Source organism: Choloepus didactylus, chromosome 7 (genome assembly GCF_015220235.1).
Source record: "Choloepus didactylus isolate mChoDid1 chromosome 7, mChoDid1.pri, whole genome shotgun sequence".
NCBI classification, from domain to species: domain Eukaryota; kingdom Metazoa; phylum Chordata; class Mammalia; order Pilosa; family Megalonychidae; genus Choloepus; species Choloepus didactylus.
In genome coordinates this window covers 82,619,714-82,647,286 of record NC_051313.1, presented here as the reverse complement: position 1 = coordinate 82,647,286, position 27,573 = coordinate 82,619,714, and the positions used below count along the sequence as shown (strand labels likewise).

Genomic DNA, 27,573 nt, shown 5'->3' with positions numbered 1-27,573 from the left:
GCAGATTTGAAGATCCAGCAGCTGGACCCTTGTCAGTCACCATGCTCCCCACATGGGGTATCTTGAAAGGAGACCTAAGCAGTGCATCTCTATGGTCACCGAAGGGGAATAAGGGTCTTTGAAAGTGCAAAAGTGATAGTTCCTCTGTATTCTCCTACCCTCTTATGTTTTGATAGCTGCAACTCTGGTCAGCTGAATCTGCTAGTCATTGTCAAATAGGGACTGGCAATATATCTTAAGTTTGTCTTCAAGGTGATTTGTGACTAATTTTCTGCACTTAGTTTCAGTGCAATACTGTAGCTTCTCTAACTGTTCAATGAGATGGCATGAACATTATCCACGGAGTCTGAATAGATCAGTTTTTTTAGTGCAACAATGACCCTTTGTACTGGAGCAATCAACAACATCATCAAAACAACTTGTTTAAGGAGCCCAGAATATTCACCCAAATCCTACAGAAGCCATGCTATCTTCAAGCATCTCTCCAAGTTTGTGGTTGCAATGGGATTAAATCTTAGGATTGGTATCCAGGTTTTTATGGCTTCCTTCCCCCAAGACCATGTGGATTTATCTGTGCCTTTCTCTTACTCCCCTTCCTTGAGGAAAGAATGAACAAAAATCATGTGGTGAATTTTGTTCAATAAACATTGGAGCAGTAGATGAACTCCTCTCCTCTGGGACTGTGTTCTCCAGGGAAGTGAGATGCAGTGGAAGAACAATGAGTGGGAGAAGAGAGAGGTGTTTTGAAAGGGTAGGGTGGAAGGTTCAGGATGGGGAATTAAAGAGAGTGCCTCTGTGGTAGAAAAGTGAAATGCTCCCAGGACTCAAGGGTTTTTAGATAATTAATGCACTCAGGCAACAATTAGTTACAGAGCAGTTACTACATGCCAGACACTGTTCTAGATGCTTAGGAAATACCAGTAAACAAAACAAAGCCTCTTGCCTTCATGTAGTTTACATTCAAGTGGGGAAACAAAATACATAATTAAATGTTTATTTATAAAATGTATTTTTCTAAATATTATTTATATAAATATATTATGGAGACCATGAAGATTTTCTTTAAAATTGGTTTTCAGTGGGAACTGCCTTGTTTGTTATTATCAGAAGCAGAAGCTCTTCCCTCAGTTTTCATGGCCCTTTAAAGGTTTTTCACCTGGGATCCTTGTTCCTCTCTTAGGAAGGAAACTTTCTTTGTAGAAATTCATCAAGTACAATTTCTATGAAGTCATGTAGAGAGTGAGATGACCCTGAACATATTACTTAATTGATATTTGTAATCTCTGAAAAGCCTTCTTTATAACTGGATTTTAACAAACTTCCTAAAACCAGCTCAGAAACTATACTTTAAAATATAATTGACTAAAATCAAATTAAAACACACAGGTCTTTAATTCTAAATTCAATAGAGTAAACCTACTGAGCTGGGCACGGGTACTGGATAAAGAGAGCCATGAGCTTCACTGATTATGATGTAAAATCTACACATTTTCTCAATAATAAATAGGGGATGGAAGAGGCAATAAAAAGTACTAAACTGAGAGGAAGGCAGACATTTCAATTCTCCCTTTGCTCCATTAAACAATACAGCTTGCAATCCAGAGTGACAGGAGGAGAAAGTCAAGTAAGAAATAACGACTTCAAGTATGTAGCGCCCACAATTAAACCCTTACCCCATTTCAGGGCTCAGCCCTATAGAAATTGAACATCTGCAATTCCAACTGGATTCAATGGTTGTCCTTTGTGTGTGGGAGTAGAAGGAATACTTCAATGTCTTATGAGTTCATCTTTGTAGAAAGAAAAACAAAAATCAGTTGAATTATACTTAGAATTGAGTGATACACTTTAAAAAGAGTATAAATGAATCATCAAACTACCTCTCCATCCCAACCGCAGGCATATACATAGATTCTATTTTTAACTTCTTAAAAGTGCAAAAATTATATTAATAGCTGTGGGCAATTTAATGAAACTCAATCAAGCCAACATTCAATTAAAACACTATATAGGCTACAAATAGATATAATTTATAGAATGTGTAGCAACATCCCTCATCCCTCTTGACTACCACTTTTTAAGAGCAGATCACATTCATTCTCCTTGCTCTCTCTACTCACTGGCTCAATCTATATTCTACTCCCATCCTTCTTGTAAAGCTGCTCTCTCTGAGATTACAATGACAATGGCTCCATCAGTCCTTCTTTGGCCCATCCTCAGCATTCTATACCTTTGGTTGCTCACACTTTTATAATTGCTCTTTTTTGGCTCCAGTAATACTGCATTTTCTTGGATTGCCATCTGGCCCCTCATCAGACTTCTTCACTGCCTTCTCTTCTTATCCTCATGTCTTAAATGGAGGCAGAATCCCAAATCCAGTCATTGGTCCTTAGTCAATATCATCCACTCCATAGTTTCCACTACCATATTTTAAGTCTTGAACTTTTCCTAAAGCTTCTGCTCTGAATATACCACTATCAACCAAACAACTATAAATGGATGTCCCAGTGCATGTTAGATCAGGAAATCTGATAAAGAAATTCATTTTATTTCCTTCTTCCTCCTCTTCCCAGTTCTCAATATCCTCTGTTTATGATCCCTCAGTCTCTCGAGCCAGAAAACTTGGTTGGAATCATCTTTGAGTCCTTCTTCCTTTTCAGTCCCCACCTTTAAACACCCACCTAATCTAGGCTATTTTCATAATTTATCTGCATTTGAATTTCCATTCCCAGTGTAACTTTAGACTCATGACTTCCTGTTTAGATTACTACAATGGCCTCTTGACTGGAGTTTCTTTCTTCCTCCCTTTCTTTAAGAAATATTCATCTATTGCCTATTATATGACAAAATTGTGCTAGATAGGGAGATGCCCTAAGATGGCGGCATAGAGAGGAGTGGAAGCTAGTTAGTCCTCCTGGAACAACTAATAAACAACCAGGAACAACTAATAAATAATCTGGAATAACTGTGGGGCAGACAATGTGACCATCAACTCATCATACACCAACCTGAATTGGGAGGAATGCCTGAGATTGCAGCATAAAATCTGTAAGTAAAATCTGTGGATCCAAGCCAGGAGCTCCCTCCCTCCATGGCCCAAGCTGCAAAGCTTTGTGGTGCTAGAGAGCAGCTATCTCCAAGCAAGGGAATACAGCTCAGCTGAGCTCCAAATGGGGTTTTAATTAACAAATGTGGACTGCTCAATATAAGCTACAAATCCCCAAAAATCAGACAGAGGTTTTGGGTGACGACTGACCTTGGAGAGCTGGAGGGTGACCACGGACTGGCCCTGAAGGGGGCTTTCTGTCCCTATTTTGGCTCATTGGAGAAAGCCTCAGCCATTTTCAGTTCCCAGTGCTCTGACCCAGACAAGGATGGAGATAGCACAGGCAGAGAGACTATTCAAATGCTAATGACCTCTCCCTAGGGGGGGTATTTTCCCTAAGAGGAAAGAGGTGAGACCCAGCTGTACTACCCACCTTCCATTCAGAACCAGATTGCAGAGCCTGGGGGAAAACAGCCACAGGCCACACCTCCTTATACCAGTCTGGAATTACAGGCTGTCAGGTGCCACCTGCTGGGCAGAAAAGCACAGTGACTTGAGGCCTCACAGGGTTTGCCAATTTTCTAAGACACACTTTCAGGGAAACCAGATACTGAATATTTCTTCCTTCTGGGACCTGAGCCCATTTTGGTCTGGGAAAACCTGATTGGGGTAACCAAGGAAACCATGCCTCGACAACAGAAAACTACAACCTACACTAAGAAAAACGAAGTTATGGCCCAGTCAAAGGAACAAACTTACACTTCAACTGAGATACAGGAATTTAAACAACTAATACTAAATCAATTCAAAAAGTTGAGGGAAGATATGGCAAAAGAGATAAACCATATAATGAAAACCCTGGGTGTATATAAGGTAGAAATTGAAAGTCTGAAAAGCCACCTGGCAGAATCTATGGAAATGAAAGGCACAACACAAGAGATGAAAGACACAGTGGAAACATACAACAGCAGATCTCAAGAGGCAGAAGAAAACACTCAGGAACTGGAGAACAATGCACCTGAAAGCCTACACATAAAATAACAGATAGAGAAAAGAATGGAAAAATATGAGCAACATCTCCAGGAACTTAAGGACAAAAGAAAAGCAGAAATGTACATGTCATTGGTGTCCCAGAAGGAGAAGAGAAGGGAAAAGGGGCAGAAGCAATAATAAAGGAATAATCAATGAAAATTTCCCATCTCTTATGAAAAACATAAAATTATGGATCCAAGAAGCACAGCATACCCCAAACAGAATAGATCTTAATAGGTCTATATCAAGACACTTAATAATCAGATTATCAAATGTCAAAAATAAAGAGAGAATCCTGAAAGCAGCAAGAGAAAAGCAATCCATCACATACAAAGGAAGCTTGATAAGACTATGTGTGGATTTCTCAATAGAAACCATGGAGGAAAGAAGGAAGTGGGGTGATACATTTAAGATACTGAAAGAGAAAAACCACCAACCAAGAATCCTATGTCCGGCAAAACTATCCTTCAAATATGAGGGAGAGCTTAAAATATTCTCTGGCAAATGGACAATGACAGAGTTTGTGAACAAGATACCTGCTGTACAGGAAACACTAAAGGAAGCACTGCAGACAGAAAGGAAAAGACAGGAGTGAGAGGTCTGGAATACAGTTTTGGGAGATAGTAGCACAGCAATGTAAGTATACTGAAAAAGGTGACCGTAAGTATGGTTGAAAGAGGAAGGTTGGGACCATGTGGGACACCAGAACATAAGACAAAGGATAAAGACTGGGACTGTATAACTCAGGGAAATCTAGGGTGCTCAATGATTGTGATAAAAGGTACAACTATATTTTTACATGAGGTAGAACAAATGAATGTCAACATCGCAAGGTGTTACAAATTGGATGGGATTGGGGGAAAATACAATCAATGCAAACTGGAGACTATAATTAACAGAAACATTGTATTATGCTTCCTTTAATACAACAAAGGCAACATACCAAAGCTAAATGCACGTGGCGGGGGGGCAGATAGGGGAAGGGCATGGGACTACTGGCATTGGTGATGTTTTCTGACTCTTTATTCTATTTTAGGTTAATGCTATCTTTCCTTTTGTTGCTTTCTAGCTGTCATGTTTTTTTTTTCTCTCTCTCTTTTTTTTCTTTTTCTTTTTTATCTCTCCCTTCTTTGACTCTTCCTCTATCTTTGTGGAAGAAGTAGAGATGTCCTTATATAGATAGTGGCGATGGTGCTGAATACATAAATATGTGACTATACAGGGAACCAATGATTGTTTACTTAGGACGGAATGTATGGTGTGTGAACAAAACTGTCTTAAAAACATGGATTGATGAAACATTGATGGGACTATATTGAGTGAAATAAGACAGACACATAAAGACAAATATTGTAGGGTCTCACTGATATGAACTAATTATGGTACATAAACTCATAGACATAAAATATAAGTTACCAGGATATAGAATGAGGCTAAAAATGGAGAGTGGTTGCTTATTATGAGCAGAATGTTCAACTAGGGTGAACTTAAATGTTTGGAAATAGACAGAGTTGATGGTAGCATGTTGTGAGAATAACTAACAGTGCTGAATGTTATGTGAAGGTGGTGGAAAGGGTAAGCTCAGAGTCATGTATGTCACCAGAAGGAAAGTTGGAGGTTAAAAGATGGGAATGTATAAAACAGTGAATGTTGTGGTGGACAATGTCCGTGATTGACTGTACAAATATTAGAAATCTGTCTCATGAACTAGAACAAATGTATGACATTATAACTAGAAGTTAATAATAGAGAGGCATATAGGAAAATAATATATACCTATTGCAAACGATATACTACAGTTAGTAGTATTTTAACATTTTTTCATCAATAGTAACAAATGTACTATACCAAAACTATGAATCAATAATGGAAGGGGGCTGGTTAGAGGTACGGGAGGATTTGAGTTTCCTTTTTTTTTTTTGGTCTTTATTTCTTTTCTGGAGTAATGAAAATGTTCTAAAAATTGAAAAAAAATTAATTGTGGATGGATGCACAGCTATATGATGGTACCATGGGCAATTGATTGTAAACTTTGGATCTTTGGATAGTTGTATGCTATGTGAAAAATCTCAAGTATATGTGTGTGTGTGTGTGTGTGTGTGTGTGTGTGTGTGTGTGTGTATCAATTGGTGGGGATGAGTCTGGACCCAGTCAATAGATTTTTAAGAATGCTGACAAGTCCACTCAATTGGGAAACAATAGTCTCTTCAACAAATGGTGCTAGGAGAATATGATAACCATATGTAAAAGAATGAAGGGGGAACCGTGTCTCACACTATACAAAAATTAACTCAAAGTGGATCAAAAACCTAAATATAAGAATCAGGACTATAAAACTCCTATAAGGAAATGTAAGGAAGCATATTCAGGATCTCACATTAAGCAGTGGTTTCTTAGACTTCACACCCAAAGCATAAGCAACAAAAGAAAAAGTAGATAAATGGGAACTCCTCAAAATTAAAAAGTTTGTGCATCAAGGGACCTTATTATGAAAGTGAAAAGACAACCTACCCAATGGGAGAAAATATTTGGCAACCACAAATCCAATAAAGGTCTAACACCCAGAAATATAAAGAAATCCTAATACTCAGCAATAAAAAGATAAACAACCCATTTAAAAAATGGACAAAATACTTGAATAAACATTTCTCCAAAGAGGATATATGAATGTCCAGAGCACATGAAAAGATGCTCAACATCATTAGCTATTAGGGAAATGCAAACCAAAACCACTATGAGATGCCACTCCATACCAACTAGAATGGCTGCTATTCAAAAAATAAAACAGAAAATTTCAAGTGAGGGAGAGGATGTGGAGAAATAGGAACACTCATTCATTACTGGTTGAAATGTAAAATGGTGCAGCCACTACAGAAGACAGTTTGGCAACTCCTCAGAAAGTTAGGTATAGAATTACCATACGAGCCAACAATCCCACTTCTAGGTATATGCCCCAAATAATTAAAAGCAGGGACTCAAACAGATATTTGCACAATTGCCAAAAGGGGGAAGCAACCCAAGTGTCCATCAACCAAAGAATGGATAAACAAAATGTAAATACATACAAATGGCATATTATTCACCCATAAAAAGGAATGGAGTTCTGATACATGCAACAACATGGATGAACCTTGAAGACATCATGTTGAGTGAAATAAACCAGACTCAAATAACATTAGGAGTGGCCCATGTTTCACTAAACTTAGATGGCTTTTGAGATGGGATTTGGGAATGAACAGGGTTTCATCAGATGGAGAGTCATAGGGAAGGGCATTCCAGGCCTGCTCAGAAGGAGTATGCCATACCATCTTGGTGGGTCCTAGCCTGTTTAGGCTTTGAAGTATCCAACCTAAACAGAAGGGTACAAAAGCAGGCCAGTTAATTGTCAATTATTTTAAGTAGAAAATAAATGATCTCCCTGCTTCTGGGCTTTTTCCAGGTTATTCTACATTTGACTCACTGATTGAGTCAAATGCATACCTGCCACTTTCCTGTTTAAACAATTCAGTGCACTTCTTGTTGCTTATGGGATAAAGTCCAAAACTGATGGTATGGCACACGCATCTCTCGATCAATACATACACTTTATGGCAATAAATGCCCCCTCCCCTCCACCGAATATGTGGGGGTTGTATAATTTGTGTGTCTACAAGAGATTTTTGACGTGGTGTTCATAGGTCCCTAGGGAGCCTGTCAATCAATTTCTGAAGTTTCTCAAATCTCTGAAATGAATGCTCATTTTGAGTAAGATATACATTATAGCATTTTTCTGGGGATAAATTTCCATATCTTTTATAAGATTTTCACATGGATCCTTAAACTCAAAAAGATTAAGAACCACAGTAAGTCTGTTGAGAGGTAGGGCACTAGGGAATTAAATGTGATAGAACAGTGAAACATCGAAGACTACAATTTAGATTTGATTTGCATTATATTCTCTATTATTTGCTGTTTCATATGTTAGTGTTTTGTTTTCTTTTTTTATCCAACTAGGCTAGAATGGGAACTATTTGAAAGCAGGGATCATGTCTTGAGATGATTATGAGGATGATGATAATGATGCTAAAGATGATTTTGGAGGAAACTGTGATTAAGTAGCTTGTCCAAGATAACAGACTAATTATTAGTGGATTTCAAACCAATATATAAGAAATATATTCAACAGTGCTAGTTCTTATAATATTTGGAGCATTCAATCTCCTGCTCAAAATCTTGAATAATGAGAATTTACAAATTTAGATCAAGTACACTCAATAGATTAGATATTGACAAAAAAAGGGGGGGGAGAGGTTAAAAAATGAAATACTCTTGAAATGATGGATTCACTCATTTGCAGATTTGAGAACCCTTTTATGTTTTTCCTTTGATACCCAATTGATTTATGGATTGATCAAAGAAAGAAACTGCCATTTACCTGAGAAGCAGAGAAACTCGCTTTATGATTTTTTCCCTTTATCAGATAGTGCAAATCATTTTAGGTAAGGTTTTATTTTGTTAGAGGACTAAAGTGCCCTCTACTGTTTATTTTCTGTCATTACAGTTCAATATTAGTTAAGATAATCAAAATAGAAAAGTTGTCTCTATAGTATTAAAAGCAATAAATTAATTTCTGATAAAGCTAAACTAATTATGGATTATGCTTATAAAAAGGAAATTAAATTATAATTGACTAAGAATTTTTGAACCATTTACATGTTATATAATTTTATCAGTAAATAAAATCCCAAATATTTGCTTTAATCATATTTTTTTGTCATATACAACTTACTTTAAAACATGCAAATTCCATTTTATAAAGGACACTCAACTTTTGGAATTGGTTTCATTTCATTTTATATAGCCTAAACTTTAAGATTAATAAAATAGATAAATTTTCAACTTAAATACTCAGAAGCATAAAATTAATAAAGTCAATCACAATTGTCTGAATGTAATTAATTAACTTTACTATCGAAAAAACTCTATCTTTTTAAGATATCATGTGATTAACATTTTGAAACAGTGTTAGAAGTTTACATGTTGGCTTGTAAACTTAAATTTTGACTAATAATTATGTATATTACATCTCTCATTGAAATGATTCCAAGTTAACTCAGACTCATTTTTGACCACCATTACAAATAGCCTCACTTAAAAAAATGAATAAATCTCATTCCCAAATCTTAATATTTCAATTATCTACATGCTCAAAGGCATAAAACTGTAGAGCACATTGTTTTACAAGTTCATAAATCTAATCATTTCAGAAACATTTATATCTTTCTTGCTCTCAGTTAAGCAAGATTATTCCATTTTTGCCAAGGTTTTTCACAATTTGCTAGCTGTTGGTAGCTATTCAGTTCTTGTACAAAGAAACAAATCTTGGCAGCTGGCCTTTTGGCATTGGCAAATATTTTCATAGACCTCAATTGAACTTTCAGTCTGTTCGTGGAACTTCAGAGGCTGACAATAGAAACAGCTTCTATTTGTCTTTTTCACCTTTTACTTTTAATCCTTTCCATAAGCCACTTTAAAGTAGTATGCCATTCAGGGATAGAGAAGGAAAAGAAGAAAACCTATGTCCTCTCCATAATGTGTTGTGTCTCTGTTTTCTTTTCCTTCAGCAAAAAGCAAATTAACAAACATTAAAACAGGGAACATTAACATTCATATAACTAAGCTGGAGTGAGCCTCAATCTTTTAAAGCAGTCACTTGAACCTCTTCTGCTGTGCCAAAATTAATTAATAAATAGAAGCAGCCATAAAAGCATAAACAGAAGGGAAAATGGGATAGCAGTGTGGAGCAAAAGTGAGAGGTGCCTGCCAAAGAGCAGGAGCTCACACTTAAAGAAACTATAGAATGTGAAATTTGCCATACACAAAGTTTCTTCTTGGGCCCATACATTAGACACTCACCTTTTCTGAAGCACAGCTTTCAGTTGCCTTTATTCACCCTCACTAAACTATTTCCCCAAGGGGAGAGATACAGTTTGTCTGATTGGTGGTTGCTCTGTCCCTCCTATCAAAAAGTCAGCACTTCTGGATCAGAGAGCCCAGATCTGTCTCAAGGTGGGTGTGAAGATTCTTGTTTGCTCTTGTCCATTTTTTCCTACAGAATTTTGGACTTTTTTTCCTACAGTTTTAAAAAAGTTTCAATAAATTAGAGATACTATCCCTTTATATGTGTTATATGCTGTGAATATTTTCTCCCAATTTGTCAATTTTCTTTTGACTTTGTTAAGGCTGTTTTTGCAATGTGAAAGTTTTTCTTTATTATTAGGCCGTGAAATTTATCAACCTGTTCTTTTATTGTGTTTGGGATATTTATTATAATTAGAAAGACTAACCTTATGCCCAGTGTTTTAGTTTCCTCGTTGCCAAAGCAAATACTATGCAATGGATTGGCTTAAACAATGGGAATTTATTGGCTTATGGTTTTGAGGCTAAGAGAAGTTCAAAACCAAGGCATCCCAAAGGTGATGCTTTCTTCCAGAAGACTGTGGCATTCTGGGGCTGGCTGCCAATTCCCGGTACTTGGCTTTTCTGTCGCATGACAATGCATATGGTAGCCTCTACTGGCTTCTCCTTTACCTTCTCGTTCTGTTGACTTCCAGCTTCTGGCTTTTTCTCTCTCTGTGATCTTCCTACAAAGCCTTTAGTGATAGGATTAAGACCATCCTGATTCAGCTGGACCACACCTTAACAGAAGTGACCTCATCAAAAGGTCCTATTTATAAGAGTTCATACCCACAGGAATGGATTTAGTTTAAGAACGTTTTTCTGGGGTACATAGCCCCAAACCACCCGATTGGTTTGTTAAAGCTGCAAGAATGCAGAATACCAGAAATGGGTTGGATTTTAACAATGGGAAGTTATTAACTTACAATTTACAGTTCTTAGACCATGAAAATTTCCATCTCAAAGCATCAACAAGACAATAATACATGGACTCTGAAAACAGGCTGCTGGCATCCAGGAACACCTCTGTCACATGGGAAGAAACATGGTAACATCTGCTGGTCCTACTTCACCAGGTTTCATTGCTCTCAGATTCTGGCTTCAGTGGCTTCCCCTCTCAGCTTCTGTGGGTGTGTCCTTGTCTCTCAGCTTCTCTGGGGCTTTTTCCTTGAACACCTCTCAATTTCATCTTTCTATTTCATCTCTTAGCTTCTGTATATGTTTTATCCTCTTTTAAAGGACTCCAGTAAGTGGATTAAAACCAACCTTGATTGGGGTGCGTCACATCTCAATTGAAATAAGGTCCCACCCACAATAGGTCTCCACCCACAACAGGTCTGCACCCACAGAAGTGGATTAAAAAAACATGGCCTTTTCTGGGGTACATCATAACTTCAAACTTCCACACCACAACACCCAGGTTTTAGAGGAATTCACTCATGTTTTCTTCTGATACTGGTACAGTTTTATTTTTATATTTAGATCTCTGGTCCTTTTGGAATTTTTTCTTGGGTGGGTTCACATTGTGTTTGTAAATCAACTTTGGTAGGGCTAACATTTTGGAAAAATTGACATGTGCTAACAAAGAATAAAAGATGTCTTTCCATTTGTTCAAGCCCACCTTTGTGCCTTAGAACGTATTTTATAATTTTATTCATATAGATTTTGAACATTTGTCAAATTTGTTTCTAAATATTTTATCTTTTTTGTTGCCATTTTAAGTATTTGAGTATATGAATGCTACTGATTTTTACATGTTAATTTTATATCCTGCTATCTTACTGAATTCTTTTATTGTTTGAATTCATTTTATCATTGATTCTCTACAGTTTTCCATGTGTGCTATCATGACATCTGCAAACAGAGATAGCTTTATTTCTTCTTTTCCTACTCCTGTACATCTGGTTGTTTTCTGTGTTCTAATTGTATTGGCTATTACCTTCAAACAATGCAAAATATCAGTGCAGATACTGGGCATCCTATCCTTACTACTGACCTTAGTGGGAATGCTTTTAGTGTTTCCCCATTAAGTAAGGAAACAGCCATCCTTAGTAGTTTCCTAAAAATTTGTACTAAGAGTAGATATTGAATTTTGTCAAAGGCAATTTCAGCATGTATAATCATGTCATTTTCCCTAGACTTATTAAAATGGTAAATTAATTTATTTTATAATATTGAACCATCTTTGCATACCTAGTATAAAAGTTATTGGTCATGGTGTATTATTTTCTTAATATGGTATTAGAGTCTCTTCAGTATTTTATTTAAGATTTTTATATCAAAATTTGTAAGTGATGTTGAGTTGCAATGTTTTGTACTATCTTTATTAGGATTATATATTAATGTTATACTTGCTTCATAAAAAGAAGTTGGAAATTTTTTATTTCTTATAGACTGAACAATTTGTGTAGCATTGGGATTATTTGGTCCCTAAAGATTTGGTAGAAGTCTCCTGTGTGATGATCTGGGCCTTGAATCATTATGTGGGGTAGTTCCTGTATAATTTTTTCTATTTCTTCTATGGAAATTGATCTTTTTAAACTTTCTCTCTCTCCTGGGATCAGTCTTGGTAAACTGTATCTGCTAAGAAATTATCTATTTCCTCTAGGTTTTCAAATTTGCATGAGGGTGTGTAGTATAGTCTTCCATGACTTTTAAAATCTTCTTTTGTATCATTAATTATTTCCAATTTATAATTTATTTTGAATGTTTGTGCTTTTTCCATTTTTTCTTGGTTAAATTAGGTAGTAATTTGTCTATTTTGTTTTTATTTTGAAAGAACCTGGATTTTTATTAATTTGGCATACTGTTTTCATTCTTACTTCAATTTCTACTATTTTATTTAATAATACCTTTCTTGTACTTTCATTTGGTTTACTTTTTTGCTCTTTGTCTATTGTTTTGAGATGGGTATTTAATTAATTTAGTTTTATTCTTTCACTTTTAGTGACATAGGAATATTGGACTATGACTTTTCCTCTAATATTTGCTTTAAATTTATATCATAGTTTCTGACATATAGTATTATCATTATAATTATGTTTCAGAAATTCAGTAATTTGTTTTATTTCCATTTCATCCAAGTATTATTTAATAAAAGGTCTTTAATTTTCAAGGAGAAGGGTCTTTTGTGTTTTGGTTTCATTTTTAATTTCCAGTTTTATTGCATTTTAATCCAATCCACTTTTTTGGATGCCTTAGAACGTATTTTGTAATTTTATTCATATAGGTTTATGGAACTTACTGAAGTTTTCCTTGTAATCTATAAAGATTAGGTCAACAAACTATGGCTTTCAGACAAGCCACATTATTTTGTGAAAATTTTTAAACATAAACGGAAAATTTAAAGAAATATTTTAAAGCAAACATAAGTATAACCATCTTGAAGGTAAAGAAGTACCACTTCCCTTTTTCCCATTATTGACCTTTTCTCTCTACTGCAGAGTAAACCACAACACTGACTTTTATGGCAATGTCCGTCTTTCTTTTATTTAGTTTTATTCCCTAAATAAAAATCTCTAAACAATCTAGTTTCATTTTGCCTGTTTTTTTACCTTTATGCAAATGGATCCATGGTTAAGTATTGTTTTGTCTCCACTTCTTTTTTTAATTAAACTTATTTTGAGATAATTGAAAATTTACATGCAGTTTCAAGAAATAATGGAGATACCATTTACCCTTTTTGCAGTTTGCCTTAATGGCAGTATTTTGCAAAATTATAGTACAATATCATAACCAGAATATTGACATGGACACAATCCACCTATCTTATGCAGATTTCCCCAGCTGTATTTAATTCATTTGTGTATTTGTCTGTATAAGTGTATGTTTAGTTCTCTGCAGGATTATTACATGTGTAAGTTAATATATCCACAACCACAATCAAGTTACAGAAAAGTTCAAATACCACAAAGATCTTTTGTGTTGCCCTTTTATAACCATTCCTACCTCATTCCTTCTTCTTTCCCTTACCCCTAACACCTGGCAGAACTAATTTGTTCTCCATTTCTATATTTTTGCCGTTTCTAAAGAATGTTATTAAAGGCAATCATACATTATGTAACCTTTTGGGATTGGCTTTTGTGCCAGTTTGAATATATTGTGCCCCCAAATGCCATTATCTTTAATGTAATCTTGTGTGGGCAGACATTATCAGTGTTGATTAGATTATAATTCCTTGAGTGTTTCTGTGGAGATGTGCCTCACCCAACTGTGGGTGATGACTCTGATTGGATAATTTCCATGGAGTGTTGGCCCGCCCATTGGGTGGGCCTTGATCAGTGGAGCCATATAAATGAGCTGATGGACAGAGGGAACTCAGTGCAGCTGTGAGTGACGTTTTGAAGAGGAGCTACAGCCAAGAGGGACACTTTGAAGAAAGCACAGGAGCTGCAGATGAGAGACATTTTGAAGACGGCCGTTGAAAGCAACTCTTGCTCCGGAGAAGCTAAGAGAGAGGACAAGTACCCCAAGTGCAACTAAGAGTGACATTTTGAGGAACTGCAGCCTCGAGAGGAACATCCTGGGAGAAAGCCATTTTGAAACCAGCACTTTGGAGCTTCCTAGCTAACAGAGATTTTCTGGACACTATTGGCCATCCTCCAGTGAAGGTACACTTTGTTGATGGACACTTTATGGCCTTAAGACTGTAACTGTGTAACAAAATAAACTCACCTTATAAAAGCCAATCCATTTCTGGTGTTTTGCATTCTGGCAGCTTTAGCAAACTAGAACAGTTTTTTCACTGAGCATAATTGTGAAGTGGTATTCCATGGTATAGTTGTATACAATTTGTTTAACCATTCACCCATTGAAGGACATTTGGATTGTTTCCACTTTTTCCCTATTATAATTAAGGCTGCTATGAACTTTCATATACAGGTTTTTGTGTGAACATGTGTCCATTTCTTTGGGATAAATGCCCAAGAGTGTAACTGCTGGGATATATGGAAGTTGCAAGTTCAGTTTTTCAAAGTGATTGTCAAACTCTTTTCCAGAGTGGCTCGACCATTCTACATTCCCATCAGCAAAGTATGAATGATCCAGTTTCTCTGCATCCTTGTCGGCATTTGGGGTTATCACTATTTTTTTATTTTAGCCATTCTGATTCGTGTGTAGTGATATTATTATTCTGACTTTAAGTTGTGTCTCTGTAATTAATGGCTAATGATATTTAATATCTTTACATGTGCTTAATTGTCAACTCTCTATCCAGTTCAGTGAAAGGTCTTTTCCAGACTTTTGCCCATTTTTTAATTGGATCATATTGTTTTTACTGTTGAGTTTTGAAAGCTTATTCTAGATTTAAATCCTTTATTGGATATGTAACTTGCAACTATTTTATCCCAGTCTTTAGCTTGTCCTTTCTTCCTCTTAATAATATCTTTCACAGAGCAAATTTTTTAATTTTGATGAGGTCCAATTTATCAATTTTTCCTTTTATGTATTGTGTTTTTGGTGTCGAGTAAAAGTCCCCTCTGCCTAACACTAGATTATGAAGATTTTCTCTTACATTTTTTTCTTTCTGAAAGTTTTATAATTTTAAATTTAAGTCTATGGTTTATTTTGAATTAATTTTTGTATAAATGTGAGATTTAGTCAATTTTCTTTTCTTTTTTTTTTTTTTTTTGCCTATGGATATTGAATCATTCTAACACAATGTGTTTAAAAGGCTTCCCTTCTTCCATTGAATTGCTTTTGCAACTCTGTCAAAAATCTGTTGCTCAAGTCCCTTGAGGGACTGGAGAAAAAATGTAGAACTATTAAACTTTCCCACGTGGGTAATTCTGCTATTCTCAAAAGAATTAGGGACTTCCAATTTAGTAAGCCAAGCCTTTAGTCTTGAGGCTTGCCCTTATGAAACTTGTTTCTGTAATGGCAAAGCCAAGCCCACTTATGATTATGCTTAAGAGTCACCCCCTGAGAACCTCTTTCCTTGCTCAGATATGGCCTCTCTGTTGAAGCCAAACTCTGCAAATAAACTCACTGCCCTCCCTCTACATGGGACATGACTCCCAGGGGTGTAAGTCTCCCTGGCAATGTGGGACATGACTCCCAGGGATGAAACCTGCCCTGGCATAGTGGGATTGACAATGCCTTCTTGACCAAAAGGGGGAAATAGAAATGAAACAAAATAAAGTTTCAGTGACTAAGAGATTTCGAATGGTGTCAAGTCATTCTGGAGGTTACTGTTATGCAAGCTTCAGCCAGATATTGCTAATTGCCACAGTACACCAAGCCCCAACCAACAGTATTCCTGAAAACCCTAAAGAATACCTTGAACTCTATATATGACTCTATTAAAGTTTTACCTGTTAAGTTTATTTTCTTCAGAAACTTAAAGCCTCCAGATTGCTCCTATTCCAGATAATCCCTGAAACCCAGAAAAACTGAAAAGGAATATCTCTATAATGCATAAGAATAATCTCCAGAATGACCTCTTAACTCTATTTGAAATCTCTTAGCCACTGAAAATTTATTTTGCTACATTTCTTTTCTCCCTTTTTGTCAAGAAGGCTTTCTCAAACCCTTGATGCCAGGGCTAGGCTCATCTCTCGGAGTCATGTCCCACATTGCCAGGGAGACTTACACCCCTGGGAGTATATCCCATGTAGGGGGAAGGGTAGTGAATTAATTTGTAGAGTTTGCTTAGAAAGAGAGAGGCCACATCTGAGCAACAAAAGAAGTTCTCTGGGGGTGACTCTTAGGCATAGTTATAAGTAGGTTTAGCTTTGCCATTGGAGAGATAAGTTTCATAAGGGCAAACTTTTAGATTGAGGGCTTGGTTTATTAAATTGGGAGACCCTGTTGCTTAAGAGAATAGCAGGAATTCCCCAGATGGGGAACTTTAATATTTCCACAATTTTCCCCAATTCCTCAAGGGGGCTTTGCAAATATTTTTTATTTTCTGCCCAAAATACTCGGGGATATATTGGGGTACTACATTAGCCTTTACAGAATAACAAGAAATCATTCCCTATTCTAGTTTCCATGTAATTACATTGTTTAAATAAACTGACCAGACAGGTTAAATTAGATACTGTGCCACAGAAAATACAAATTTTGTACCATGTAAACTTCTTTTCCTTTGGTCTCACACAGAAGTTGGAGTTTTAAAATACAGTCAATATCATCCTTTGCTCTGTATTCTAATTTACCTAAGTCCTAACCAAGTTCATTTCATTCATGTTTCTAATTGTAATTTGATCTCTTTTTCAGGTTCTTTAACAGGTGTTGTATGGAGTAATGCTGACTTTCAGAGCTACACAACTCTAAATCTGAGTCTGAGATGTCACACAGATACCCAAATTTCCAGGGAACTACCAGGTTATACACAAATAGTTCAGCATGTCAGAATTTAGAAATAACAGTTAAAACTCAGGAATAGATGGGACTGCTGAAAGAACTTATAATCTAGGAAACTTTACAATAAGCTTTATTGAACATTCTGTACTCCTTGATTATTGATTGCCCAATCTCTGCCCCCAATCTATCCACAGATAATCTATGCTCTCGAATTCAGTCCTCAGCATTTGCTCATTATAGTTAGTTTATATTAGTGAGACCTTACAATATTTATCCCTTCATTTTTGGTTTATTTCACTCAACATAATATCTGTAAGACTCATTCACTTAGTTGCATGCCTCATGAATTCATTCCTCTTTGCAGCCACTCAATATTCCATTGTATGTATACACCACAGTTGACCCCTCCATTCAGCCATCGATGTACCCTTAGGCCATCTCCATCCATTGCAAATTGTGAATAATGCCACCATAACCATCAGTATACAAACATCTATTTGTGTCCCTGTTTTAAGTTCTTCCAAGTATACACCACCTAACGGGGTTGTAGGATCATATGGCAGCCCTACACCCAGCCTCCTGTGGAACCACCACAATTTCCTGCAGAGAGGCTGCTCCATTCTACTTTCCTACCAAGAGTGAACAGGTATATCTCTCTCTTCACATCTTCTCCAGCACTTGTATCTTTCTGTTTATTTTTTAAACAGTTTTATTCACATACCATACAATCTGTCTTAAGTGAACTATCAATGGCTCCTGGTTTAATGATATAGTTATGCATTCACCACCACAATCTATATGAGAACATTTCCATTTCTTTCACAAGGAAAGAAGAGAAAATAATAAAAAATTAAAGAATAGTAAAAAAATAAAAAAGGAGAGACAACCACATCAACAAAAAGATCCCATATACCCCTCCATTATATCCCCCTCTTATTGACAATTAGTTTGGTATATTGCCTTTGTTAAAATTAATAGAAGAATATTACACAGTTACTGTTAACTATAGACCCTAGTTTTCACTGATTGTATTTTTTTCTATACACTGTCCCATTTTCAATATCTTGTTATGGTGACAATCATTTGTTCTCCCTTATGTAAAAACATTTTTATATTTGTTCATTTAATCACCATCATTTTCCATTTTAGGTTTTGCTAAGTTATACAGTTCCAATTTTTATCCTCTATCTATACTTCTGGTGTCATATATGCCCCCAGCCTTCCTGTTTCAACTATATTCGCATTGAACTTTGTTCATTATATGTACAGTGCTACCAACAGATAATATTGTACAATCCATTTCTGGATCTTTACAATCAATCCTGTTGAACATTCTGTACTCCTTCAGCATCAAATGTCCAATCTCCACCCTCTATCTCTTCATAACCTGTGAATTTAACTTTAGCTCTCACAGTTTGCTCATTATAGTTAGTTCATATTAGTGAGACCATATAGTATTCGTCCTTCTGTTTCTGGCTAATTTCACTCAATAAAATGTCTTCAAGGGTCATCCACATTGTTATATGTGTCATAACTTTATTCTGTCTTACAGCTGCATAATATTCCATTGTATGTATAAACTCCATTTTGTTTATCCACCCATCCATTGACGGACATTTTGGCTGTTTCCATCTCTTGACAATCATGAATAATGCCACTATAAACATCAGTGTACAAATGTCCATTCATGTCCCTGCCTTCAGTTCCTCTGAATATATACCTAGCGATGGGACTGTTGGATCATACAGCAATTCTATACTTAGCTTCCTGAGGAACTGCCAAACTGCCTTCCAGAATGGTTGCACCATTCTACATTTCCACTAACAGTGAATAAGTGTACCTCTTTCTCCACATCTTCTCCAGCACTTGCAGTTTTCTGTTTCTTTTTGATAATGACCATTCTAGTAGATGTGAGATGATATCTCATTGTGGGTTTATTCTAGCTTTTTATTGTGGAAAATTTCAAACATATTCAAAAGTAGATAGAATAGTATCATGAACCCTGTAATGCAAGCTGAACAATTATCAACTGATGCCACTCATCTATATTTGCCACTCTGCTTTCCCTATGCTATTTTTTAGCAAATTCTAAACATAAAATTATTTCATCTATATATTTTAGTAGCATATCTAAAAGATAAGTGCTATTTAAATGTATAACCACAATACTATTAACACACCTAAAAAGTTAATAATTATTTTGTTTGTTTTGTATTGTTTTTCTTCAACTGAGCAGTGGATGCATGGGCATTCTTTATGTATAGATTTATATATATATATATCTTTGTACATACATTTTTACATGCTTTAGCATAGTTTCTAATGCAATTTTATTCAGATGTATTCATATACCAGATAATCATCCAAAGTGTACAATCAATGGTTCACAGTATCATCATATAGTTGTGCATTCATCATGACAATCAATTTTTGAAACTTTTAATTGCTCCAGAAAAACAAAAATAAGAATAAAAATAAAAAAGAATACCCAAAACACCACATACCCTTTATCTTCCCTTTTATTTATTTATATTTTATCTTTGTTTTCTTACTCATCTGTCCATACACTGGATAAAGGGAGAATAAGTCACAAGATTTTTGCAATTACACAGCCACACCTTAAGAGCTATATAGGTGTACAATCATCTTCAAGAATCCAGGCTACTGGATTACAGTTCAATAGTTTCAGGCATTTCCTTCCAGCTATTCCAATACACTAAAAACTACAAAGCAATATCTATATAATACATAAGAATAACCTCCAGAATGATCTCTTGGCTATATCTCTCAGCCACTGAAACCTTATTTTGTTTCATTACTCTTCCCCTTTTTGGTCCAAGAAGGCTTTCTGAATCCCACTATGCCAGTGCCAGGCTCATTCCCAGGAGTCATGTCCCACAATACCAGGGAGACTTTCATTCCTGGGAGTTATGTCCCATGTAGGGAAGAGGGCAGTGAGTTTACCTGCAAAGTTGGCTTAGAGAGAGAGACCACATCTGAGCAACAAAAGAAGTTCTCTGGGGATGACTCTTAGGCATAATTAAAAGTAGGCTTAACTTCTCATTTGTAGGAATGCCTTTCATAAGGGCAAACACCCAGATTGAGGGCTTGGCCTATTAAATTTGTAGTCCCCAATGCTTGACAGAATATCAGGAATTCCCCAGGTGGGGAAGTTTAATAGTTCCACATTTTTTCCCAGTCCCTCAAAGGGGCTTTGTAAATAATTTTTATACTCTGCCCAGATTACTCTGGGATGAATCAGAGCATCACACTAACCTGTACAAACCAACAAGGTCTCACTCCCTATTCAAGGTTACATGTAATTATGGTATTCCAATAAACTCAACATACAAATTAAATTAGATAGTGTTCTAAAGAAGATATAAAACTTGCATCAAATAAGCATCTCTTCCTTTGGCCTCACACAGAAGTTGAAGTTTTAAAATACCATCAATATTGTCCATTCCCTTTAGTCTGATTTGCCTTTGTCATAACCAGATAAGCTTCATTCATACCTTTAATTGAAATCTGATCTTTTTTTCAGCTTTTTTAACAGTTGCTGTATGGGGTAATACTGACTTTCATAGCTGCAGAATTCTAGCTGTGAGTCTTAGGTGTCACACAGAAACCCGAAGTTCCAGGGAATGACCAGGTTGTACATAAAGAGCCTGGCATCTCAGAATTTAGAAATAACTGTAAAAACTCCTGAATAGATGTAACTGATGTAAGAGCTTATAATCTAGGAGCCTTTACAATAAGCCTTTCCCTGATAACCTATTCCCTCAAGTTCAATTCTCAGGGTTTGCACATAATATTTAGGCCATATTAGTGAGGGATTACAATATTAGTCTTTTATTTTCTGGCTTATTTCAGTCAACATACTGTCCTCAAGTTCCTTTCATCAGTTGCATGCCTCACAACTTCATTCCTTTTTGAAGCCACTCAAGATTCCATTGTATGCATACACTACAGTTTGCCCTTCCATTCATCAGATGATGTACCCTGAGGTCACCTCCATCCATTGCAAATTATAAATACTTCTTCCATAAATATCACTGTGCAAATATCCATTCATGTTCCCGTTTTCAGTTCTTCTAAGTATATACCTAATAGTATGGTTGCAGGACTATATCACAACCCTATACTTGGCCTCACATGGAACCACCACACTGCCTTGAACATGGGCTGCACATTCTACTTCCCTATCAACAATGAATAGGTATATCCCTCTCTCCACATTTTCCCCAGCACTTGTATCTTTTATTTTTTAAACAGTTTTATTCACAGCCCATACATTCTATCTGTATTAGTCAGGGTTCTCTAGGGAAACAGAATTATCAGGAGGTATCTGTAAATATGAGATTTTATAAAAGTGTCTCATGCAACTGTAGGGATGCATGAGTCCAAATTCTGTAGGACAGGCAGTGAGCTGGCAACTCCAGTGAAGGCCTTTGATGAACTCCCCAGGAGAGGCTGGCTAGCTGAAGAAGAGAAATTCCTTAGGGTAGGCTATGAGCTGGCACTCCAATGAGGGTATTCAATGAATTCCACAGGAGAGGCTGGCTGGCTGAAGAAGTAAAACTCTCTCTTGTCCCTTAGAAGTATTCAACTGATTGGATTAAATCAAGTTGATTGAATTCTCTCATTGCAGAAGACACTCCCTTCATTGATGTAATCAGCCAAAGATGCAAACAAGTGACTGATGATTTAACCAGCTTTCTGGTTTCTTAACCAGCCACAAATGTCCTTGCAGTAATGATCAGGCCAGTGCTTGCTTGGGCAGACATCTAGGCATCATCACCTGTTCAAGTTGACACATGAACCTAACCATCAACCTTCCTAAGTAAACACAGCCAATGGTTCCTGGTATAGTTACATAGTTATGCATTCACCACAACAATCCATATAAGGATAGTTCCATTTCTTCCAGAAAGAGAGAAGAGAAAAAAATGAAGAATTAAAAATAAAAAAAATAAAACAAATTTAAAGGAGGAACAACAACACCAAGAATGCAATAGCCCTCCATTATATCCCCCTTACTAACATTTAGCTTTTGTATATTGTCTTTTTGCGGAAGTATATTACAATATAAAAGTTAACTATAGACCCTAATTTGCCTTGATTGTATTTTTCCATATAACCTCCCATGTATAACACCTTGCAATGTTGATCTTCATTTGTTCTTCTTCATGTAAAAACATTCTTATATTTGTACATTTAATCACCATCATTGTCCACTCTAGGTTTTGCTAAGTTATACAGTCCCAGTCCTTATCTTCTATCTTCCCTCTGCTGTCATACATGCCTCCAGCCTTCCCCTTCCAACCCTACTCACACTCAGCTTTGTTTAGTGCACTTACAATATTGTGCTACTGTCTACCATTTTGTCTTTAGGATTTTATATGTCCTAAGATATTTTGTTTTTATTTTTTCCTCTCTCTTTTTACCCTTTCTGATACTGTTCATTTGTACACTTCTTCAAATCTCTCTCTCCTGTCTTTTCCTATTTGCCTGTAGTGCTACCTTTAGTATTTCTTGTAGAGCTGGTCTCTTGTTCACAGCTCTCTCAGCATCTGTTTCACTGAAAATATTTTAAACTCTCCCATTTTTGAAGGGCAATTTTGCCAGATACAGAATTCTTGGTTGACAGTTTTTCTCTTTCAGTATCTTAAATCTATCATACCACTGCCTTCTAGCCTCCATTGTTTCTGCTGAGAGATCCACACTTCATCTCATCAAGCTTCCCTTGTATGTGATGGATCACTTTTCTATTGCTGCTTTCAGAATTCTTTGTCTTTGACATTTGATAATCTGATTAGTAAGTGTCTCAGAGTAGGTCTATTTGGGCCTATTCTGTTTGGGGTATGCTGCACTTCTTGGATCTGTAATTTTATATCTTTCATAAGATGGGAAATTTTCAGTGATTATTTCCTCCATTATTCTTTCTGCACTTTTTCCCTTCTCTTCTCCTTCTGGGACACCCATGCCATGTATATTCATGAGCTTCATGTTGTCATTCATGTCATTCCCTGAGACCCTGCTCATATTTTTTCCACTCTTTTCTCTATCAGTTCTTTTGTGTGTAGGATTTCAGATGTCCTGTCTTCTAGTTAATTAATCTTTTCTTCTGCCTCTTCATCCACAGTATACAATCAGTTGTTCACAGTATGATCATATAGTTGTGCATTCATCAGCACTTGAACATATTCATTACTTCAAAAAATTTAAGAGTAATAAAAAAGATTAAAAAATTAAAATACAATACAATATAATAATAAGGTCAGACAACAACATCATTACCAAGAATCCATTCCCCACCCTTATATCCCCCTCTCATAGACATTTCACTTTGGTATATTGCCTTTGTTACATTTAATGGAAGCATATTACAATGTTACTGTAACCACAGGCTCCAGTTTGCTTTGATTACATTTTCCCCAATAACATCCCTTTTTCAACACCTTGCAGGGTTGACATTCATTTGTTTTCCCACATGTAACATTTTTATATTTGTACATTTAGTCACCATCATTGACCACTCTAGGTTTCACTAAGTTATACAGTGCCCATCTTTATCATCTATATTTCCTTCTAATGTCATATTTGCCCACAGCACTCCTCTTTCAGCTTTATTCACAGACATCTCTGTTCAGTGTACTTAAAACATTATGCTACCATCACACAGTATTATTCTATCAATTTCTGGATCTACACAATCAATCCTGTTGCACATTCTATACTCCTTCAGCATCAACTGCCCAATCTCTACCCTCTTTCTATCTCCTGATAACCTGTGTTCTCCACAAAGTTTGCTCATTAATATTAGGTCATGTAAGTGAGACCATACAGTATTTGTCCTTTTGTTTCTGGCTAACTTTGCTCAACAAAACATCTTCAAGTTTCATCCATGTAATTATATGTTCCCTGACTTTGTTGTGTCTTACAGCTGCATAATATTCCATTATGTGTATATACCACATTTTTTTTTTATCCACTCATCCATTGATGGACATTTGGGCTGTTCCCATCTCTTGGCAGTTGTGAATTATGATGCTACAAACATTGGTTTACAAATGTCCACTTGTGTCTTAGCTTTCAGTTCCCCTGAGTATATACCTAGCAATGGAATTTCTGGATCATATGGCAATTCTATACTTAGCTTCCTGAGGAACTGCTGCACTGCCTTCCAGAGTGGTTGCACTATTCTACATTCCCATGAACAGTGAATAAGTTTGCCTCTTTCCCACATCCTCTCTAGCACTTGTAATTTTCTGTTTTATTGATAATGACCATTCTAGTAGGTGTGAGATGATATCTCATTGTGGTTTTGATTTGCATTTCCCTAATAGCCAGTGAAGTTGAGCATCTTTTCATATATTTTTGAGTCATTTGTATTTCCTCTTTTTTTTTTTTTTTTCACTGTTCACACCTGTATTTCAAGTTTGGAAATGCATATTTGCAAGCAGCAATACAAAAGTATTCATGAAGAATGCATAATCTCTGAAAATTATGAAAACATCCCTGCTACCAATACATTTCTAAATACAAAACTGACTACCATATTTGTTACTTCTGTGTAGCGAGAGAAGTTCATTTTCAAAACAGATAAAATTCAGTCTTTAGGTGTGAATGGTATGAATGACAGTCTCTCTCTCTCTTTTTTTTAATTTCTTAGTCGTTTGGGATCCTTAAGCATGCAAAGCCTCAGGGAGGAGGGTCCACAAAGGAACCAGGTTGTCTTATGGCATCCAGTTAAGCCAGAGCTGGGAATGCCTCTGGGTCATCTACATCAGGAGCAGATGCACTTGACTTGTCAGTCCTGCTGCCACAATTAGGACGTCCACCACGCCCTCGCCCACCACGCCCTCCCCTGCCACCACGTCCTGGGCGGCCAAGATCTCCAAAACTGATCTCCAGCTGAGACGTTATATCATTTGCTGGCTTCCGGAAATGATTGTCCATAACCAAATCTTCAGCATGAGCCTCTTCACTCTTTGACTTATGAAGAACAAATCCCTTCTTCCATTGCCCATCAGCACCTTCATTTGGTTTTCAGATATTAAATTCTACTTTTGCCCGGTCCTTATTTTGAATAGCCTCCCACTCATCCAGTGTCATCTCTTTTGGACCTTCTTCCTTAACCTCTTCAACTTCATTCTCCTTATTTTCAGTGTCTGCCACTGGATGTTCTTCACCTTCAGGGGTTTCCTCAGTCACATTTGATTGCTTCAAGTCAGTTAATTCATCTTTGACAGTTCCCCAGTTGTGAGATCTGCTACCTCCACATTTGTCCTCATGCTTCAGGCCAGATCTATCGCTTCCACTATGCCTATCAAATTCACGTTTGCCATGAGAATCAAATCCATCTCCTCGACCCATTCCACGTCCACGTCCTCCTCGACCTCTTCCAAGACCACCACAGCCCCGGATAGGCCGGTCAATCATCAGTCGATCAACTGAAAATTCTCCTCCTTCACCCTTTTCTTCAAGTGGCTTTTCAAATTGTCGTTCACGAGGTGGTTGCCTTTCTGGTCTCCTTTCAATTATTTTCCCTTCACCCTGAAGTTGCTGATCAGGTCTCTTTCCAACGCGTCTTATTCCTTCTTTCTTAAGCGCCACGGGCGGCTGCACCTCTTCTTTCTTGTCAACCACGCCAACGTTGGAGGGCAGCGGATTCTTGCGGTCTTTCTGGGACTCTTTACGCAGCTGTTTGCCTGCTGCGTTGGAGTTGGTCTGAGCTGCGGCCTGAGCTGCGCTCTTGGCCCCAGGGCCCCCAACACCGCCCCCGCCGCCTTCTTTTTTCTTGTTCTCTGCCGCCTTTAACACCTCGAAGGGATCCGATTCATCGTCAAATAACTGGTCAAATCGGTTCGTGACCACACAGCCGAAGCCTTCCTGTAAGTGGCCAGGCATGATGGTGGCTCGGCGGCGCGTTCCTCCACGGATTGCAGCGGGCCGTGCCAAGCCAAGAGCGCCTGCTTCAGCTCTTCCCACAAGATCTGTATTTCCTCTTTAGAAAAGCGTCTATCCAAGTCTTTTGCCCATTTTTAAATTGCATTGTTTGCATTTCTGTTGTTGTTCTATAGGCTCTCTTTATATATTCTGGATATTAAACCTGTTCTGGTTTGCTAATGCTGCTGTTATGCAAAATACCAGAAATGGATTGGCTTTTACACAGGGGGTTTATTCAGTTACAAAATTACAGTCTTAAGTGTCTAAGGTGAGGCATCAACAATAGGGTACCTTCACTGAAGGATGGCCGATGGCATCCAAAAAACCTCTGTTAGCTGGGAAGGCACATGGCTGGTGTCTTCTTCCTTTGCTCCCAGGTTGCATTTCAAAACAAGCATTCTCCAAAATGTCTCTTTTAGCTGCAGCTCTTCTTCAAAATGACACTCTTGGTTGCTCTCAACTCCTTCTGTTTGTCAGCTCATTTATATGGTTTCAGTGATTTAATTCAGACCCACTCTGAATGGGTGGGGTAACATCTCCATGGAAATTATCCAATCAAAATGTTGCCCACAGTTGATTGCATCACCGCTCCATGGAAACACTCAAACAATAGGTTCCAACCTAATCAACACTAATATGTCTGCCCCCACAAGATTGCCTTAAATAATATGGCTTTTTCTGAGGGACATAAGTTATACAAACCAGCACATTCCACCCTCTGGTCCCCAGAAAAACATATTCTTTCCAAATAAAAAAATAGATTCATCCCATAAAAATATCAAAAAACTTAAATCATTTCAGTAACAGTAGGTAAGTACAAGATCCCATCAAAATCAGCTACAGGCATGGTCTGTCCTAAAGCAAAATTCCCCTCTGGGTGTGGACCTGTGAAATGTAGAACAAGTTATCTACTGGCAATTTACAAAGGAGGGACAGTCATAAGATAAACATTCTCATTTCCATAAGGAGAAAGAGTAAGGAAAACAGGGTTTAAGGGACCAAAACAGTTCCTAAAACCCACAGGACAAACTCCATTAGCTTTCAAAGTCTGAGAGTCGCTTATAGAATGGTGTTTTAACCTTGGGGCTTGAGAGAGCAGGAGTCCAACCCTTTCCAAGGGCCTATGTGGCAGCCCTTTTCTCTCCAAATGCTGGGGTGAGTGTTCCAACATATCCACACACTGGGGAGACCACCTTCTTCTTGGCCCCACCCTCCTCAAACATCAGGTGCCACCCAGACTCTGCCTCTCTGGGGCAAAGGCTATCCCCTCTCTGAACAGTGGGGTGGTGGCCAGGATCTCCCCA

The 27,573-nt window shown here is 37.1% G+C and overlaps 2 protein-coding genes across 2 annotated transcripts in view; both read right to left on the bottom strand.

Moving 5' to 3' along the window:
* LOC119540636 (translation initiation factor IF-2-like) overlaps nt 1–27,573 on the bottom strand; it is a 191,222-nt gene that overhangs the window by 4,040 nt on the left and 159,609 nt on the right. Inside the window, exon 5 of the mRNA XM_037844662.1 lies at nt 1,674–1,787. The gene's annotated coding sequence lies outside the window, so the exon portion shown is untranslated. The remainder of the gene's footprint in view (nt 1–1,673; nt 1,788–27,573) is intronic.
* LOC119540176 (plasminogen activator inhibitor 1 RNA-binding protein-like) lies at nt 24,983–26,432 on the bottom strand. The gene has a single exon (XM_037844246.1). It carries the CDS (start codon nt 26,228–26,230, stop codon nt 25,370–25,372), a length of 861 nt encoding a protein of 286 aa, XP_037700174.1. The 5' UTR covers nt 26,231–26,432; the 3' UTR covers nt 24,983–25,369.

What these genes read in the sequence shown, in the direction of transcription:
- LOC119540176 (XM_037844246.1), bottom strand. Translation starts at nt 26,230, where the DNA reads ATGCCTGGCCACTTACAGGAAGGCTTCGGCTGTGTGGTCACGAACCGA.